The sequence below is a fragment of the Equus asinus genome, chromosome 9 (assembly GCF_041296235.1).
Source record: "Equus asinus isolate D_3611 breed Donkey chromosome 9, EquAss-T2T_v2, whole genome shotgun sequence".
Taxonomy (NCBI): Eukaryota; Metazoa; Chordata; class Mammalia; order Perissodactyla; family Equidae; genus Equus; species Equus asinus.
This window is the reverse complement of record NC_091798.1, coordinates 48,387,426-48,403,236: the sequence shown is the minus strand read 5'-3', so window position 1 is coordinate 48,403,236 and position 15,811 is coordinate 48,387,426. Positions and strand designations below refer to the sequence as shown.

General features: G+C 36.4%; 1 protein-coding gene across 1 annotated transcript in view; it reads left to right on the top strand.

Moving 5' to 3' along the window:
* The window catches only part of ADAMTS19 (ADAM metallopeptidase with thrombospondin type 1 motif 19), a 237,160-nt gene extending 224,160 nt beyond the window's left edge, over positions 1 to 13,000 (top strand). Inside the window, exons 22-23 of the mRNA XM_044743732.2 lie at positions 9,379 to 9,556; positions 11,706 to 13,000. Coding sequence (XP_044599667.2) covers positions 9,379 to 9,556; positions 11,706 to 11,857 — 330 coding nt within the window. The 3' untranslated portion in view covers positions 11,858 to 13,000. The remainder of the gene's footprint in view (positions 1 to 9,378; positions 9,557 to 11,705) is intronic.
* Positions 13,001 to 15,811: the final 2,811 nt, after the last annotated feature.

The following is a 15,811-nucleotide window of genomic DNA, read 5'->3' as shown; positions in this document are numbered from 1 at the left end:
TTTATTAAAAAGTTGAAAGATGGAACTGCCAAACATATACATAAATGAATAGGAATGCTGCGCTAATAATTTCCAGTAGAAGTCATCATTTAGTTTCCTTATGAGATCCACTCTCCACTGTGAATGCTACTTCACTCTTGTTAAACCACTTTGGAATAATCCATTTATTCCCAAAGACAAATTATCCAAGTCAATGCTGTTAACCTTGTTATAGATTGGCACTTGTCATTACAGATTATATCAGGTTCTGTGAGATTGTCTATTATATTGGTTAAAAAAAAAATTTGAACTCTGTTTGCCAGTGACAATTTTCTCTTAATTTAGGAATTCCTATTTCTTACAAAGGCCAGCTGGAAATGAGTAAAGCATTACAGAGCCTTCCTTAGCTGTTGGCCTGGAGAATACACATTCTCTCCAAAATATATATCTTTGGCACAGTCTAGAAGGAAGGAATCTCGGGTAATCTCTGTGCTGGCCAAGTGTGAGAATTATTATTTTTAACCCCTAAATATACTGAAAAAAATTTTTTTAAGGAATTCAAAAGCACACCAGTGTTAGTTTAGTTATGTTTGTTATCCAACTAAACTCTAAATAAAGACCTTATAGTAGTCTTTTTGCTATTGAGTTTTCTGCCTCTTTGGGGTAATGTTCCAGAGGACATTTTACTGGACTTACACCTTGAAGAGTTTTACAGTTTAACACACACAGATTAATGGTTCCATAAACTCACTGGGAAACTAGTTGATTATTTAACCTACGTCTACAAATTTACTTATACCGTAATGTCTCAATTGGTTCCCAAATGTAAGTTATCTAAATATTCAGAGTCACAAATAACTAACAAACACCCAAACAATGTCTATGTGACTATTCTCAAGTCCTGAAAGAAAAGGTGAAAACTAACATTTAACCAATAATTTTAAAGTTTAGCATTTTACCATAGAATCCCAATACCTAAGACTAGATGTGGAAGTCTTTTTTAGCTCCATGTTCAAAATCACATGTGCAGAATAGATCTACTTGATCTCAGAACCCAGAGAGCACAGAAGTACTACAATAATCACATCAGTGGAAAGAATAAGTGTCTCCTCTCTAAAGAGGAGAGTAGTTAGTAGATATTTGCGGACATCTCATTTCTAAAGGGTTCTTAAGTGAAACTAAGTTGTCCAGAAACACAGGTTACTTCTTGGATAGAAGACAACAATGTTCTTTGGTGAATTTGACAGAGACATGATACTAGGCAGATTATACCATGAGCCATTATGGAAATTCTTACTTGATTCATGAATTTTCAATGACAGAAAGATAATTTCATGCTTTACAAAAGTAGATTCAAATGGTACCATGGACAAGCCTTGAGAACCTCCTAAAATCCTGATGACTGTTCTCTTCCCTTATTTGGACACTTTATAAATTTGTAGATGGCTATTTATTGGTGCCTATGTAGCCATTTTTCTTTGCATTAAACATGTTATACTCGTGTCAGTATATTACAGAGCATGTTTACTATCATTCACTAGTATTTAGTGGATTGATATCTCTGAGCATAGCGATGTTCATTCCAACTTTGTGGAACAACACATGTAGACTATTTTTGAAAGATGCAGATTCTTCATAAACATATTCAAATATATCTTAAAAATAATATTTCTATGTAAAATAATGAAAATTTGGAAACAGTACACTCATAAATTATTTGATCCATCAAAAGTTTCTTCATAGCCATTGTGCTAATTAAGACCTAATTGTCATCAATGCATCATATTAGACTTGAAAATTTAAATAATTTCACCAGGTCACAGTTATTTGTCAGCACACACTCACTGCCCTGGAACATACTGAAATTATAACATCAATAAAATGTCTCAAGATAAACAGTCTTTCCTTGAACACCTTCTATAAGGTGTTTACATATTTTTCAAAGTATTAAACCAAGATCTTAGCAACACTGTTTATTAATCTGATAAATAATACTATGACAGGAGTGAAATTAACGTGGTCAGTTTCTTCCTGCAATTTACTTTTTTGCCCAGTGCCTCACCACTCATCCATCTTTTGTGGTGGAAGAAAGGATTCCGCACTTTGGCTTGTCCATGAGATAGACTTAACAGCTATTCAGAGTTCATTTCATCGCTTTGCTTCTATGATAAATACCACAGTTAGGAGTTTGTTAAGAATTTTTTGAGAGTGTTTTTTTTCCCAGATTTTTTCTGTTTCTCCTCATTTGTTTGCATTTAGGCCAATCCATAAATTTGCTAAATCGTTCTGGCGTCTCTACCTGCCTTTACCAGCCCTGGCAAACTCTGCCTACTTCAGGGCTATCATCTACCTTAGTAAATAAAACTTGCCAAGATTTCACATCTATATTTATCACCAGATCATCCTTGGCCATTTTTAGAAGAATATAGACATCTGAGTTAAGTAATTGTCTACTGTACACGTCCACCAACTTCGACATTGCTTATGCTTCCCCACATATTTGCCTTTCAGTTAGTTTATTTAGATGAAATTCCCTAGGTAAAATAAAGTCAGTTAGCTCTTATTACCTAGCATAAGAAATGGCAGAAAGAAAATAAAGTTTTAGGTAATGGAAATGGTTATAAGATTCTATAATATGATCTCATTTTAAAAGAAGATAAAGCCTCTTCTTGTTGATTTACTCACATTTGTATTCATGGTTCTCATTTACTAAACTATTTCTCTAATCATTTTAATAGTCCAAACTGTTTGAATTATTGAGAAAATTTCCTTTATCATATTTAGTTTGACATGCAAGCTACAGTGTAGGCATAATTTAATACAGCCTTAGAAATTGTCACTACTATCCCAGGGCAAGAAAGGATTTATTACACTATAAGAGAAATCTATGATGATATTATCTAAAGATATTACTACGTGTACCCAAGTGTAAAGAAGGTCATAATTTTCTCAGATAGATTGAACTGATGAATATCACTAAGTCAATAAAACAAATTTCATTTTCAGAGACTTCAGGGCTCATTTTTTGGTGGGGAAGAGGGAATACCAACATCAATTTTCCATTTGCCTTGTTATCTCGGTCAGAAAAACTGGTTAACTCCAAAACCATGTGAGTGGTTTTCTAAGCTGTGTAAGTTTGTTCTAAAGATTACTGTTTCTTTCTACTGTCATAAACCTGGGACATCAAGATTGTGTTTCCTGTTCAGAATTAAAGGCTTCTAGTTCGTGGAATTGATTCATGAGGTGCTTTGTTTTTAACGATCCTTCAGGGCAATATTAAACTGTTTGGGGAACAAAATATTTGTCAGACAATACAAGTCTCTCTTTTTAAAATACTCTAGTCAGGAAATTTTCCTTGTAAAAGAAATATCAGTGACAAGTTATATGGTACATGCTGAGTTTCTTTACCAGTTGCTGGCAAATTGTTGTTGACATTTTAGCATTTTGGCCTTTAGTGGAAGTCTTTTGTGCTGCCTTGTTTCAAATATATTTTAAATTTACTTGGTACATGTGTGAAGAGGACGATTTAAAATGTATTAGAAAAATGACTGAGAGAAGGAAGGAAGGTGGGAAGGAAGGAAGGAGAGAGGGGAGGAGGAAGGAGGGAGGGGTGGGAAGAGGGAGGGAGGAAGGAAGGATGGAGGGAAGAAAGGAAAGAAGAAATGAAGGAAGGAAGGAGGGAGGGAAGAAAGGAGGGAAGGAGGGAGGGAGAAAGAGAAAGCCATTGAAATTGATCCAAGATCTGTAGAAACACAGAAAGAACATCACATTTGAAATCAAAAGACTTGAATTTGAGGTCCGTCTCTCCTTATGAAGCACGTCTTTGTCACCTTCTCCATGAGTTCTTCCTTGATAATCACATTTGAATTGCAAATTGTCCCCTCCAAACTTTCCCAGTCCTCCTTCCCAGCTTTAGTTTTCTCCTTAGTGCCTTTCAATGTCTAACATACAATGTGTTACTTTCTTGCCTCCCTCATTAGAATGTAAACTTACTGAGGACATCTGCTTTTGTCTATTTTGTGTACTGTCATGTCCCAGTATCCAGAACAATGTTTGGCACATTGTAGACTTTTGGTAAATGTTTGTTGAATGAATGAAGGAAATAATCTCTATGAGCCTCACTCTTTCCATCTGTGAAGTTATTAGGGTTATGAGGAAGATTAACCAAGACATTCTATGTAAAAGCACATTAGATAACGCCTGGAATATAATAGGTATTTCATGTGTCCATTCATTTGTGTTTATCATCTGGTACATAGATCTGTCAGTTAGTTGTCTATAGGTAGGGTCTCTCTATGTCCCAGATTACCCAGGACTGTCCCAGTGTATGCCTGTCATCTAGGAATAGTTATTATCAGCAACTTCTTTCACAAGTGTCCTGGTTTGGATGATAAATTATATGATCACCCTGTCTGAAGATAAATCATGCATGTGAATTGTCCTTATGGCAAAAGAGTTTATCTCATACCACAAAACCTGAGTTATAAAATACAAAACAAAAAAGCCCTTCTAATTTCATTAATGTTCAGGTTAAGAGTAAGATATGAGGATTAGAGGTTAATTTGGCAGGAGAGGAAAAGGAAAGACTTCTGACTGTTAGCATAAAGAGGAGTATTAATAATCTTCTAGTATCAAGTAAAGCTTAAGTGGCCAATCTCTGATTTCAGGACGTGTGGGTTCAAATTCCATTTCTACCACTTCTTAGCTGTAACCCTTTGGGCAGTTTCAGACTCTATTTTCTCATCTGTGTAAAAGGGATAGTAATAGTGATATCAAACCCGACGTGAGTTCACTCACCCACTGCGCAGCAAGCCAATCTCTGACACTGGGTGTGGTGGAAGAAAGTAGGAATTGTATTACTGCACAGCACTGAGCAAGAAGAAAGGGCAGGTAATGCTGAAATCCCAAACTCCCTGAAAAGCTAAAAGGAAGGGTTTTTATTTGGCGTTTTAGGTAGGGGAGGAGAGCATATGGCTTTGCTGGTTGGCGCTTTCCCACAGGCCTGTGTTTGGCCTTGAGACTACTTGCAGAGAGGAGGGAGCCCATGACATTGCTGGCCAGCAGCTTTCCCACCAGCCTGTAGCTCCTTGGCGGGCAGGAGGAGAGGAGATAATGAATCCAGGGGGTTGTCCTTGGCTGAGTCTGTCTCCATGGAGGATAGTGGATCCTGGAGCCAGGAAGCCAGGAAGTAAGCAGGAAATGAGTGTTTTGGTTTCAACCCCATATATGCTGGGTTTAATGTAAGGAAACTGATATCAGGGCCAGTATCAATAGTACTCATGCACTTCATGTAAGATATTAAAATAAATGTAACCTCTAACACAGTACCTGGCATATAATAAATACTAAATAAGTTCTGACTACTGTTAGCATTATATGATGTAAAGATTTCAGAAGTAGTATTATTGGTTTCCTTTGATCCTAAACAGCAAACCATGGTTCTGTAATGCAACTGATTATTTAAAATATTAAACAGTTGGCTAAAAGTAGATGAAATTGCCCAGCTTCTGTAATGTCTAGTAATCTGTTTCTAACTCCACCTATTTTATATCATTTTTTAATAAAGTTTATTGAATAAGGTACCAGCTCCATAGTATTAATAATTTCTGCTGTTTTTATTTTCTACGCAAGATCCTGAACATAATGGGTAATCAATAAATATTTGAAAAAGCTATAAATGATTATTCTGAGACTTTCAAACAAACTATGATTTTGAGTGTTCGTTTAACAAAACTTCCACTGTATCATTGTTGGGTGGCACAGTGAATGATTAGCTAATGATATTAGAGTCTTTACTGTTATGTAGTTTCACCACTTAAAAATTACCAGACCACTCTGTAACTTTTAATAGTAAGTTATTGGGAATTTTTACTTTTGTGCTAATTTACATCTACAAGTGCAGCTATGATTTACAACAATGCCCTGCTCTTAACAAAAAGGAGAAAAGTCCCAGGTACATTAGTTGCTAGAGACAATATTAGAGCCCAGGTCTCCTCATTTCAAGGCCAGAACTGTTTTGGCTTTTTCTTTTAAAGTCTGTCATCTGTCTTTAATCATAGTGACATGACTTGAGAAAATATCCAATTATTTCGTAGTGTCTTCTATAATAAAGTAAGAACTAGTTTAGAATTATTCCATTTCAAATCTCTCTTGATTTTTCACACACTTGTAACAAAGTTTTTAACAAAATATATTTTATAAAGAAAATAATTACTAGTAAGAGCTTGATATTTTATTATTAAAGTATTCTAATGAAAATTTGATTCTAAGGCTATGAGATTAATTTTATAATAAAGCTTATTCTATTGATTTCAGAGGCAGAAATCATACTGTTTTAGTTAAGTGAATTACAGAACTACCATTATTTCCTGGATACTATTTTTATTTTCTGGCTATTCCTAAATAGTTATCAAACTTAACTTGCATGAGGAATGCAACTAACACCTTTTTCTCTTAAGTTTTTCAATTTTTTTTGAAAGGCGTTCTTCAGCCACTATCTGCTAAAATTATGTATTCTATCGTTACTTTCTTTCATTTTTTTATAATCCTGAAAAATGATGTGTTACTTTGGTTTGCTCATGTTCTTTGGAGTTGATATGATTAATCAAAAGTATTGGGGGGCCGGCCTGGTGGTGTAGTGGTTAAGTTCACGTGCTCCACTTCAGAGGCCCAGCATTCGCCGGTTCAGATTCTGGGCACGAAACTACACACCGCTCATTAAGCCGTGCTTTGGCAGCATCGCACATAGAACTAGAATGACTTACAGCTAGGATATACAACTATGTGCTGGGGCTTTGGGGAGAAAAAAAATGAGGAAGATTGGCAACAGATGTTACCTCAGGGCCAATCTTCCTCACCAAAAAAAAAAAAAAGAAAAAGTTTTGGGTCTGTGACTGATTATGGTGTTCCTTGACATATGATTGAGAACCTTCTCTATTGTATCAGAATGAGTTCATCTCTTATACAACTTCTATTATTCTTTTGATTTCTCAAGTATTGTGATTACTCTCAAGATCTATGGGAATTTTAGGAGTAGATACTAGAATGATATTTTTCCGTATTAACTTAACCCCTTAAAAGTTTTTAGTTTAACTATTTTGAATTTTCCTGAAACTATTTTTATAAGAAGTATGATGTCTTTATTTATATAGTTACGTCCATTCTTTAGAACAGGATTAAGATGCTTTCAAGGGAGAAAGCCCATGTCAAACAGTTACTCCTCCTATAATAATTGTAAGTTATAATAAAGCTTAAACTGAACTGGAAACATTCACAGTCTATGGAAATTAACATGAAAAAAATCAGATTTAAAGGGATGTAACATCCCACTTGTTCTTTAACCTGCTATTTGCAGAAAGCTAAGAATTCATCAGATACAAAGAGGGTATTATGCAGAAATACTTACAGAATAAAATCTAGAAAGATCAATTTTCTGTAGATTCACATTAATGGCATACACATAAAAGTCCATTATTCTTAGTAAGCTATTTTCATACATGACATGTAGATTTTATTACCGAAGGTGACATGACAATGAGCCTAATTTCAGGAGATTTACCATCTACCTGAAGAGACAAACTAGATGCATTAAAAGATATTAATCAAAGATAAGAAACAATACAGATCAGCCTATGTTAAATACAGGACACATACTGTTGACCCGTAGTTTATAAACTTACACTATGCAACAGAGTCACCTAGATATTTTTTTAAATGCATATTCCCAGACCCCATCTGAGTTTATTGACTTAGAAATTCTAGGTGTTACAATCTATAATTAAAAGAAATTTTCTCCAAGTGATTCTAAGGGGGAGCCTCAGTTATATGGATATATGGTTTTAAACCATAAATGTTGCATAAATATGCATAAGTAGTTGGGATACTTGTGGGATGCTTCATGGAGGGAGCAGATTTGAGGTTGTGATCTGAAAAAAGGCAAGGCATTTGGAAAAGAATAATACTGTGAGCACAATTGTAGATGTGGGAATAGAAATTGCACAAATATGATTAGTCTATAATACAGCAAATGATTCCTAAAGCAGAGAGGTGGAAATTAAGGTTGAGGGGGTAGATCGTTGCCAGCCTGGAGATTCTGGAATACTGAGCTTTATCTTGTAGGCAATGGGGAACTCCATAACCAAAGATTTTTGTCTAAGGAGATTATATATGTAAAGCAATTTTGAAAGAATACATATTCAGTGTTAATATATGGGACAGATTGGAAGATTGGGGACAAAGCAAACAGTGACTTGAGGTGACAAGGGTTTGTGTAGAATGCTTCTTGTGCAAATAAAATAAGAGCTGGGAGCCATGATGATAGTAAAGGAAGAATTGACAGCAAAGAGACTGCGATCATAACAATGACTTGGTAAAATACAAAGGGGAAAAAAATTACAAACCTTATGCCTGCATATCTAAAAAGTGACAATCAGAAAATATTTACCAGTTTTCAATTAGAATAGATGAAGATCATCTCTTTAAATAATTCTAAATTATTTAGAACTATTTAGCCAAATATGGCTAAATATTTACTGTATAGAAAATAATATAACTAGTAAATAAATCATGATTTTCAGAAACACAAGCACATTCCCTCTCTCACGTGTAATTTTGATACCATAAAATAATTGTATTTTCTTGGTCAAATAAGCATCAACTGATTTGTGTAACAAATTAAATCTAATAATGTACGTGGACCCAAGAGACTTCTCTAATAAAAGACCATTGTACATCGGATATGTTCTTCTTTGCAAAATAGCTTACAAATGAAGACAAACTACATTCAGCTGAAATACAAGGAATCCATTAAAAGGGTATTTTATTAGAAAAATCCAGATTATCAAATATTTTTATTAGTACCATATTGGATGTCCTGTACTCTGCCAAGAAATAGCAGTTATTTCAGTAACACATCAGGTTGATAAGCAATATTGGTATTGTTGATAAACATTTCCAGGCCAGAGCAAATGGAGTAGATGAGTAGGTTGAAAGACTGTAACAGGATTTAGCTCCACGGTTCAGCATATGTGAGCATAGTAAAGAATCATGAATCAGTTATTTGTTGCAAACTAGATATTAGAACTTTAAAAACTGTCTGCCCAAGCGCAATATTGGTATCATTCATTCTCATTCTCTCCAAGTCAGACTTCAACTTTCTTTATCCATCTTTACTCGCCTGCATCCTTCATTGCCTAAAGCTGTGCCTTAGATCAGCCAGAGATTCTGAACAGTACTGTGTCCAAGTTATGAGCATCAACATTTCTGACTCATGTTTTGCACCAACTCTGGATGTTGTGGCTCATGTTCAATTTTAAAAAGTATAGAGAGAAGGTGGCTCACAGCCCAGGGGAAAAAAAAAACAGCAAAAAAGACTTTTAGCAAACCTTGTGTCTCTCCTAGTGCTCAATTACCTGTGGCAAAGGAATGCAGTCCCGTGTTATCCAGTGCATGCACAAGATTACAGGAAGACATGGAAATGAATGTTTTTCTTCAGAAAAACCTGCAGCATACAGGCCATGCCACCTTCAGCCCTGCAACGAGAAGATTAATGTAAATACCATAACGTCACCCAGGCTGGGTAAGCAGACCAAAAAGGGGATGATTTTGAGAAACAGAAATGCTCCTGGATTCTTCTATTTTGCATATCATTTTAAAGCTTAGTTATAAATCCATACTGATTAGTTTGGTTCTGACTAAATTGGATCTGTTTAACTATAGTTTAGTCCAAATGGTTGGGTGGGTAAAAAATCCTAAAGACTAAACTACTTTGATTCCTGAAACTGTGTACTCAGAGCCAGACCCTGGAACTAGGATGCCACACCACCCAAGGTCATTTTATAAAGAGTTGAAGAATGTAACCACATTTGGGGTCCTACCAGTACCATTGCAGACCTATCAATTAAGGTAATGTCTATGGAAAGGTGAAGTTGTGGTGTCTATACCTTGGATCTCTCCATTGTTAATAGCCTTCCTTGTGATCCTGGGTACAGATTATCCTTTGGAAAGATATAGAGTAAAAAATGGCTTTCAAGAAGAATGGGCACATGGATCTGCACCGTCAAACAAGAAGAACCATTATTTTCATCTTTAAGGATATAATATTAACTACAAATAAATACTAGTTACATGTTTATTTATATAGTTTTTTATGTTATAAAATGCTTTCATATATATTCTCAATTCCTGTTATTCCTCTAATCCATCGTCAAGAAGTAGAGTTCGTATTTTAAGTAGATATAGCTTGCATTTGCATAACAAATATTTATTAATGAATTAGCCTTTATTTCTGTGGCAATCAGTGGCTTTTAACAGCCCTGCTACCTGGCTGTCATTGGATTTATTTATGTTTAGCACCTTCAGTTTTAATCTGTGCGTATAATCTCCAGGGGAACAATTTAATCATACAGAATAGTATTGCCAAAATGCAAGGAGCTAAATTGTCATAGATACTTTCCAGGCATAAGACTCAATCAAATGGAAAAGTTTAGTTCTTCATGGAAATACAAAAATTCTCTTTTTTCACGCCAAATAATTAACATTTCTAAGAAATCATCAGTTCAAGTAGAATTAAGACTAGTTAAAACAAAAAGTTAAGCAATCCTGGAGCAGATGCATTAAATCCATGTATTCAAAAACAACATAATTCCTTTCTGTAACAGTTACTTGGAATCCTTCTTGAAGTATCATGTGGCAGAAAATAATGAATTAAAAGAAGAATTTAATTAAAACTGCATTTTCTCTGTTTATTTGTCCTTGAAGGTATATCCCCAAACACAGAAGCACAGTGATGGGAACATCTAAGCGTTTTAAAAGTAAAATAATGAATCCTATTAGAATGGTGGCAAAAGAAAGAATTGTAGCAGGGCTGACTTTTATTATACAGGCCAGAACAATTTATTCCTTCAGAAAAATAGAGGCCAAACCTACATGACCAGATGTTCTATACCAAGTTCTAATTTCAAACACTTTATTGCTATAAATTTCAATGACTTTTGGTAATCAGCTTTGTTTTTAAAGATACCTGAAATCACCATGCCCAGACATTCCACCTAGACATGTCTGCTATCTAGGACACAAGGAATGTGAAATAAGTGTGAGCATGTTTTTGTTTTGCTATTTCTTTGCAGTTTCATCCATGACAGTACTTAATTTGCATTTCCATAAAGGTGGACATATTGAACACATTGATTATTCTTTTTTGACCTTCTCAACCAAAAGTCCAAGAGAAGTTTAAATGAAAGCCATAAAATTGAACCTTAAAAGCCATTTGCAGGGGCCAGCCCCAAGGTGTAGTGGGTAAGCTTCAGCGGCCTGGGTTTGCAGGTTCAGATCCTGGGTGCAGACCTACACCACTTGTCAGTCATGCTGTGGCAGTGACCCACATATAAAGTGGAGAAAAATTGGCATAGATGTTAGCTCAGGGCTAATCTTCCTCAGCAAAAAAAAGCAACCATTTGCTGTAGAACTCATTGAATTTGGGAAACCTATCTTTAATAAGTCTAAAAAAGTTCCCAAGTAAGACCATTATTCATTCACTTTATTCCTTTATTATGTGCGTGTGTGTGTGTGGGGGGGGGTTATTTCTTTGTCTTTTAAGTTCCAGAAGGTAATATAAATGAGGCAAAGTGAGCATACAAAATCCTCCCACTTAACTGATTGCTATTGGCTTCTACTCATGACACCTAGGATATCTACATGTATTGAGTTCCCTGTGTTCTGCTTCACAGCTGCTCTGACTTTCAAGTGCCTGGGAGATCAGTGGCCTGTGTACTGCCGAGTGATACGTGAGAAGAACCTGTGTCAGGACATGCGGTGGTATCAGCGCTGCTGTGAGACGTGCAGGGACTTCTATGCCCAGAAGCTGCAGCAGAAGAGTTGACCTCTAGCACGCTGGCTGGCTCACAGCTCTTTGCAATTCCATTATTTATAAACACACACACTAGCATGTTTTTTCAGACCAAATATTATCAGATTACATATAATTTAATCAAATTAATTTATTTTTTTGCCTGCCAGACATCCAATATGGTGTTTGTTTTGGTTATACAAACATTTTGATTTATACTATATGGCTTCATAAATAATTTTATCTAAGTTGGATCCAGTTTCCAGAATAAAAATAAAAATGGGGTAAAAAAAAAAACACAAGATCATTAGGCTTTAAAAAAAATTTTTTTAAGTTAGGGCTGTCTCTAAGGTGCTACTCTCTCCCCACCAATACCATTGAGTTATCCAGAATGTATACTAATTTAGCGTAATAGTTTAGTTATATATGGAGAGAAATCATTTTTGTTTTTTGGTGTCCTGATGCATACTTAGCCCATTTTCTGTAATCGGCAGGAGATGTGTGAACATAACAAACCTCATAGTGTTGAACAGGTTTTTAGAGAATGTATGATGAATTTGGTTCAGATTTAGAGCTGTCCATAGGAAAAATTCTACTGTAATTATAACCTTATTTTAATAATGGAAAGGAAAAGTCAAAATATGGACTTTGATCATGTTCATGGACATGTACTTGAACACAAGTATTGTAACAATGAGACACTGTAATGATTTACACTGAATCACCATTGCACTGTTGATATAGTGTAGAGAAACCGTTATAGGAATGGTAACATCCTACAAAAATGTGTATTATTTTAACATGTTGTCATTAGATTTTAGATTTTTAAAATATTTTGAACAAAGAAAGCATCGATCCACCCATTTCCTTGTATCTTTTTAGCAGATTTATAAAAGACTATAGTACTTAGCCTCACAAATCATAATGAGAAAATTTACTAAATATTTTTCAGCCTTTTCCCTAGAACAAGGAAAAACAAAAAGCTTATAATGCTGTGGTAGTTTCATTGTGTTTTTTCCTTTTAAAAGTTAAAAAGTTTTACAGTTTTGTGAAACGTTAAAAAACCAGCTTAAATGTTTTCTTGTGAGAAAATATTGTACATGATTCACATGATGTCTTAGATTTTTCAATAAAATATGTGAAACTTCCTGTTGGGAGGCAGTTCTTCGTAGGTCTTGAACATTTCCACACGTCTTGGCACTGTCTGCTCGTGTTGGGGAGTATGTTCTGAGGGCTATTTGTATAGTGAACAGCCTTGGAAGATAAAGGTAGTGTCTGTCTTTGGAGCAAAGGGGAGACATGCTTACTTCTCATTAGAAAAGTTTCAGGGTCCCTAAAGTTGGAGTCCCTCTCCTGTGACACGGCCCACTGCACGTGCAGGTGTCACCTGGCTCTCTTTGTGCCACCCCGTGGGAATTGGGGCTCAGGGAACTGGTGCAAGAACGTGCTGATTCTCCGGCTTCTGCTATTGCTGTGAGTAACAAAGTCCTTTGTCTTTAACCCAGGAGTCTTATGTCTTCTGCCATGAAAGCATAGCAGGCTAATTTGATAGATTGCAAGTAGAGTAAAACCTCAATATCTTCACGGTCCTTGACACTTCCCTCAATATTTTTCACCTTCATTTTAATACAGGGGACATTTTCAATCTAGATTGTCACTTACTATGTATATCCTTTAATTGCTGAGATATAAAATTAACCAATATCAACACATCTCACATAAGACAGTAGGAAAATGAGAGAGGGAAAAATTATACAGCAAGAGGAGACAGTCTCAATTCCATCCCTCGATTCCTTTTTTTTTTTATTTTTCCCTTTTTTCCGCAGAGTGCCCCGGTACATAGTTGAGTATTTTTAGTTGTGGGTCCTTCTAGTCGTGGCATGTGGGACACCGCCTCAGCATGGCTTGACGAGTGGTGCCATGTCAGCGCCCAGAATCTGAACCGGCGAAACCCCGGGCCACCAAAGCAGAGAGTGTGAACTTAACCACTCGGCCACAGGGCCAGCCCCCGTCCCTTGATTCTTGAATCCATGAATCTAGGTAGAAATATCACCATATGTTGGCTAATGAATCAGACCATATGCAACATCCTAGAGGACCTCCAAAATGTTTTCACTCAGCTGGTATCAGAACTGAATATTAAAAAGAAAAGAAGAAAAGACATTGCATCATTCTGTTAGGCCATCTGCTTCAGGGTGATGGAGAACATTTTAATACCAGAGATTTACAGGAGCATGAGTCCATTGCCACATTTTATTTGCTGTTTTTTCAGTTCCCTGAAGAGAAACAGAAGTGTGTGGAATACCATAATAGTGAATGAGGTATTTGATAAGTTCATGGATGGTATTTTGGCAGAAACTGCAGACTGGGAAGGCAAATCTGTAGTCAGGGTAAGTGGCTATTTTTGTGAGAACAAACCCGTGCCTGTTTTGTGATAGAAGTGAGCTAATGTAATCATACTGCAGTCAAGGTGGTGGGCTGGTTCTCCTGTAGACTGATGCCATATTGGGAAACAATAGCTCCTCTGCTGTTCGGTTGAGCCCTCAGCAGTCACTGTAGCTAGATTGGCCTTGGTGAGTGGCGGTTTACGTCATTGAACCCATGCATAATCTCCATTCCTGCCACCTTTGTCTCTTTGTTCCCAGGCCCATTGGGCAAAGACAAAGGTGGCTGATGAAAGAAACTGGCCAACATACACAGGACTTGTCATCTCATCCACCTGATGATGGAGACCGCTCTCCTGAGAGTGCTCTTTGGTGAGCAGTCAAATGGAATATAAGTATATAAGTTATTCAAGGAGGTCTGTCCACATACTTTTCCTCAGAACTCTCTTGTCACCAATTTTCAAATCATGCTTCTTCCAAGTCCTTGCCAATCCAGCCAAAGCAGTTTCATCGTGGTATGATTACATTAGCTCACTTCTATCACAAAACAGGCAGGGATTTGTTCTCACAGAAATAGCCACTTACCCTGACTATGGGTTTGCCTTCCTAGCCTGCAAAGTTTCTGCCAAAATACCATCCATGAACTTACCAAATGCCTCTTTCACTGTTACAGTATTACATATGATAGTGTTTCTCTTCAGGAATCATAACAGCAAATAAAATGTGGCAGTGGGCTCATGTTCATGTAAGTCTCTGGTATTACCATGTTCCCCATCATCCTGAAACAGATGGCCTAACAGAATGATGCAATGACTTTTTTTTTAATATTCAGTCCTGGCATTAGCGTGGTGAAAACATTTTGGAGGTCCTCTAAGATGTTGTATACAGTCTGATTCATCAACCAATATATCGTGATATTTCCACCTAGACTCATGGATTCGAGACTCAAGGGATGGAATTGAGACTATCTCCTCTTCCTATGTAGTTTTTCCCTTCCATCTGATTAAGTTTGTAATAATTCGGTGTAATTCTCTAACATCCAGCTGTCTTCTGCACAGGACAATAGGAAAAAAAGGGGGGAGGGTGGATTTACCTCCTGCATCCTTCAAATCCTTCACAGTGGAAGTAATTCAGAAATCCATCAAGGAATGCAATATTGACTTAGTTTCCAATTTTATGTAGAGGCAGTTCTAGGAGCTTCATTACCATTACTACCACGTGAGCCCTCATTCTACAGGTCATGGAACCAACAATGGGAGCAGGGGTCCTGCCAGTTTCTGAGTCTTGCTATACCAAGTATGCCTTCCAGAATTCATAAAATAACTTTGGAGTGGGTTCAGGGACTCTTGGGTCTACTATGAGACAGATTTAAGCCAACGCTTGATTAAATTATATGACTTCCATAAGTTCTTGCTCTGATTGTGGGACTACAGTGGCAATTTAGGGTTATCAGGAATTAGTATCAGTTTAGAGCCAGTAATCCAGTAATCACCAACAGTCTTCAATTATTTTCCTTTCCTCAGTACACAGTTCCCATCAGGGAAGACTAGAAGATAGATTTACAGTATGAACTTTGGACAGTGTGGCAGGATTCTTCCTCAAA